General features: G+C 44.9%; 1 protein-coding gene across 2 annotated transcripts in view; it reads left to right on the top strand.

Annotated features, from left to right (window-relative positions):
• Nucleotides 1-5000, top strand: part of eps15l1a (epidermal growth factor receptor pathway substrate 15-like 1a) — a 37877-nt gene that overhangs the window by 9129 nt on the left and 23748 nt on the right. For both annotated transcript variants that reach the window (XM_030784002.1, XM_030784001.1), the window contains exons 11-13: nucleotides 359-515; nucleotides 2039-2124; nucleotides 4511-4583. In XM_030784002.1, coding sequence (XP_030639862.1) covers nucleotides 359-515; nucleotides 2039-2124; nucleotides 4511-4583 — 316 coding nt within the window. The remainder of the gene's footprint in view (nucleotides 1-358; nucleotides 516-2038; nucleotides 2125-4510; nucleotides 4584-5000) is intronic.

Below are 5000 nucleotides of genomic sequence, written 5' to 3'. Positions count from 1 at the left end.
CTGGTGTGAGAGGTTTGTGTTGTGAGGGACAGAGATGAGGCAGTAGAGCTGGTGTGAGAGGTTTGTGTTTTGAAGGACAGAGATGAGGCAGTAGAGCTGGTGTGAGAGGTTTGTGTTGTGAGGGACAGAGATGAGGCAGTAGAGCTGGTGTGAGAGGTTTGTGTTGTGAGGGACAGAGATGAGTCAGTAGAGCTGGTGTGAGAGGTTTGTGTTGTGAGGGACAGAGATGAGGCGGTAGAGCTGGTGTGAGAGGTTTGTGTTGTGAGGGACAGAGATGAGGGGGTAGAGCTGGTGTGAGAGGTTTGTGTTGTAGTTTGTCTGTAGTGTGATGTCGGGTTGGTTTTGCTGTTCCCTGCAGGGCTTTGGCAGACACGAGACAGATGGGTAAACTGACCCGGGAACAGTTTTCTCTGGCCATGCATATGATCCAACAGAAAGTCAGCAAAGGAATCGACCCCCCCCAGGCACTCACGCCAGAGATGATCCCCCCCTCAGAGAGAGGAACGCCTGTAACTGTGAGTAACACACACACACACACACACTATATATATATATATGTATATATATAAAAACAGATGTAATCTGTAATCGTCTGTGTTGACAGGGTTTGTCAGGGTACATGACTCCTGTGGGATCAGAGATGGCTGCACTGACTGAGATGCGCAGGGTCAGTGGCCTTTTCTCTCTCTCTCTCTTTCACCTCTTCTCTTCATCTCTCTCTAGCTCTCTTTTCTCCTCCCCTCTTTCTCTCTTCTTTCTCTCGTTTTCTCTCTCTCTCTCTCTCTTTCACCTCTTCTCTTCATCTCTCTCTAGCTCTCTTTTCTCTTCTCTTCCTTCTCTCTTTCTCTCTCTCTCTCTCTCTCTCTCTTTCTCTCTCTCTGTATGTCTCTTTCTCATAAATATGTTTGTGCAGTTATAATGCTTGGGTCGCACAGAACTCACACACACACACACACACACACAAACAAGCCTATAGACCTGAGCATCCTGTCTCCAAACACAAACTCTTTTCAAAACAACATATACATGCCCAAGCAAGCAGCGCTGTGGTTTCCATGGTAACACACAGATCATGTTTAGTTTCTCCAGATACAGGAAGCGTAATGTTTGTCAGTTAGTGCTCAGTTTTCTCGTGCGATCTCTGAACATGAAGCCCCGGGATCCTGTGGATTAAGTGTCTCAGAGTACAAGAGCTGATCTAGGAACAGCTCCCCTCAGGCTGTGTAATTGTGTTTGTCAAGATTAGGAAGAGCTAAAACTGATCCTCGATCAGCACTCTTACTCTGGGACAGTTGAGACATGCTGCTCCTGGTACAACTGCCTTAGGAATGTACACTTTAAAATACACTTAAGACATCAGAGCGCTGGCGTGACCTTTGACACCACCGAGGGAAAAAAAAAGCTAAATTTATACATGTTGTACTTATGTATAGCTCTCTCTTTATATCATTAATTCTACATTCGTACTGTAAGTCATCCTGTTTCTTTTCTTTTCTTTTCTTTTTGATTTTTTTGTTCATTCTTTTACGCTGCTGATGTGTCTGGGTTGTAGGCAGTAATGTTCAAGTTATGGGTAGGTCTTTCCCCACCGGTCAGCTTCTCCTGTCCAGTCTGTAGCAGAAATGCTTTTGTTTTTTCTGAAGCATTTGTGAGAGATGGTTGGGTCGGTGCTGTGAGTGGTGTCGTGTAAACAAACAAACAAACAAACAAACAAAATAAAACCTGACCCCCCCTCCCCCCCTCCCTAACAGAGGTGAAGAGAAAGACACCTGATTGCATCCGTTTGTTTCTCTCTCACGCGTTCTTTCTCTCTCTCTCTCTCTCTCTCTCTCTCTCTCTCCCCTCTGGTGTGGTTCAATGTCCGTGCTCTCATTCCCTCTGTCTGTCGTTATGTGCAACTGGGAAGATTTAAAAAAAAAAGTTTATTTATATATGTGTGTGTATATATATATATATAAAAAACAATTCTTTGTCCCGTATGGCTAACCATGTTTGTTTTTGTTTTTGTTTTTGTTTTTGTTTTTGTTTCGTGTCACAGGACAGCTCAAGCTCGGTGGGATCGGGAGAATTTACCGGAATCAAGGAACTGGATGACATCAGTCAGGAGATCGCTCAGCTGCAGAGGTAAACTCCCCTCCAAATCATCACTCCTTTCTTTTCTTTTCTTTTCTTTTCTTTTCTTTCTTTCTTTCTTTCTTTTCTTTTCTTTTCTTTTCTTTGGTGTTTTGACTTTTCCACGCGCGGCTGGCGACGGTATGGAGACAGCCTTGTTTATAGATCCACAGAATTTGACGCATTCTCATCCTCTTGTCGTTTATCACCGTCCCTGAAAGACGAAATTTCTTCACTAATTAGTGCAATTTTAATTTATTCAGAGGGTTAGGATCATAACACATTAATAGTCATATCCCTTTAAAATAAATTGATTATATCAGTCCGTTCATAAAAATGTTGTAATATGTAATATATAAATAAGGGAAATGAAACAGGGGCTGTCAGTAGAAATGGAGTTGGTTTACTGAAGTCACTCCGGAAAACATTAACATCTGGAAACTTGTGTTCATGCAAAACAGAAAAGATCCAGTAGGTGGCGCTCATGTAAAATAAGCAGGCTGTGTATGAGTGAACACTGCTGAGACTGTGTTGCAGTGACAGACAAACTCAGGAGTCATTTGCTGTCACGCTCGTGAACATGGGTCATATGAATATTATTGCAATAACATGGTAATAACTTTTTATCGTTGCGGAGCGTGTGTTGACAGTGTGTAGATTGAAATGTGGCCACCCTGAGGTTTTTAATCACACTGTGGATATCAAACAGAGCATTCTTACACTCTCCATGCTGAAATTTTCATGTTTACCGCAAGTCAATATCAGCCCCAAATATTGGTTACTGGTATGTTTAATAATAATAGTCTGAGCCCTGGCCTCTGTTGTGACCGGATTGTTTTGGCGTTGGTGTATTTTAAACCAGACCTTTGGGTTTGTACGTTTGCATTTGTTTGTGTGTTTATGCTGTCTGTTATTCTGTCATAATCAGCTCCTGAGCCTGGTCCTGTCACTTCCACGTTGTTTAGTGTTTGTTTGTTTGTTTGTTTGTTTGTTTTCTACCCAAAAATGCGTGTGCTCCTTTGTAAGACGATTGCCTCGTAGATGATACTGGACTTTTAAGGAAAGGTGATGATAAAATGCACACTTCAGAGGAAGGGAAAGGTAAAAAAATAAATAAATAAAAGCAAAGCACTTGGTGCTGACGAGGTGTTTTTCCCTGGAGTTCTTCACAAACGGACTGACCCCACACCCACCCCACTGGCCCACGCTGACTGGACCCAAAGCTCAACGCGCGCTGTCGCTGTGTCCTCACACACACAAGCCAGAGAACGTGTGAGGTCTCCGCAGCCCACCAAACTCTTTTTTCTTTTTTTTTTTACAAACCCAGTCTGCTGCGTATTCTCAGAATTCGTTTGTGCTTCGAGCGTTAATCTGCATGATTAACGGACCGGTTGACTGACGAAAGCCGAGAAATGCGGTTTTGGAATTCTGTTGTAAACAGAGTCAGAATTCTCAAAAACGATGTGTCTTTCAGAGTAAAACTTCCCATCGCTGGCACATTAACTGAGGTCGCTCAGTTTCGTCCCGCTGTGTGCGCGGCCTGGGCGACGATAAACCCGTCCCAGCCGTCATTCATTTTCGTTTTCATTTCGCACAAGAGGCCAAAAGCATTGACATGCGATGGTCATGCGGACTTATCAACGTGTGCTGTGAAAGAGGTGTTTTTTTTACATTCATGGTAGGGTGTAGTGACATGGCGACTGTTAGACTGTTAACCTGAGCATTTCCCTGGGCAGTCCAGTCAGCGTGAGAGTTCAGTCGCGTGAACCTTACTCTCTCTCTCTCTGTGGTGTGTGTGTGGCCTTCCTTCAGCGTGTGTATTTTACATCACTCTTTTCTTCTCACCATTAACACACAATGCAGTCCCAGCACACTCGCCCTCACACACTGGATCACCCTCAGGTAACTGCACTCTCTCTCTCTCTCTCTCTCTCTCTCTCTCTCTCTCTCTCTCGCTCTCTCTCTCTCGCTCTCTCTCTCTCTCTCTCTCTTCTCTCTCTCTCTCTCGCTCTCTCGCTCTCTCTCTCGCTCTCTCTCTCTCTCTCTCGCCCCTCTCTCTCTCTCTCTCTCTCTCTCTCTCGCCCTCTCTCTTCTCTCTCTCTCTCTCTCTCTCTCTCTCTCGCTCTCTCTCGCTCCCTCTCTCTCTCTCTCTCTCTCTCTCTCTCTCTCTCTCTCTCTCGCTCTCTCTCTGTCTCTCTCTCTCTCCCTCTCTCTTCTCTCGCTCTCTCTCTCTCTCTGTCTCTGGCTGTACTATCAGTGTTTCTCTCTTTCTTTTTGTGTTTTTTCTTTTCCGTGTGGAGGAGGCAGGGATGCTGAATGATGCTGAGTTGTAGGAACCTGTTTTCTTTTTAATCTGGCTCCCTCTCTCTCTCTCTCTCTCTCTCTCCCTCTTTCTCAGGGAGAAGTATACACTGGAGCAGGACATTAGAGAGACAGAGGAGGCTATCAGACATAAGACCACTGAAGTTCAGGTGAGTGGCACTGACACACAGTAAATGACAGTGCAGAGAATGACAGTGTAGTGAGTGACAGTGCAGTGAGTGACAGTGCAGTGAGTGACAGTGCAGTGTGTGACAGTGCAGTGAGTGACAGTGCAGAGAATGACAGTGCAGTGAGTGACAGTGCAGTGAGTGACAGTGTAGTGAATGACAGTGCAGTGTGTGACAGTGCAGTGAGTGACAGTGCAGTGAGTGACAGTGCAGTGAATGACAGTGCAGTGAATGACAGTGCAGTGAGTGACAGTGCAGTGAATGACAGTGTAGTGAGTGACAGTGCAGTGAGTGACAGTGCAGTAAATGACAGTGCAGTGAGTGACAGTGCAGTGAGTGACAGTGCAGTGAATAACAGTGCAGTGAATGACAGTGTAGTGAATGACAGTGCAGTGAGTG

The sequence above is a fragment of the Chanos chanos genome, chromosome 9 (assembly GCF_902362185.1).
Source record: "Chanos chanos chromosome 9, fChaCha1.1, whole genome shotgun sequence".
Taxonomy (NCBI): domain Eukaryota; kingdom Metazoa; phylum Chordata; class Actinopteri; order Gonorynchiformes; family Chanidae; genus Chanos; species Chanos chanos.
This window is presented reverse-complemented; position numbering and strand designations above follow the sequence as displayed.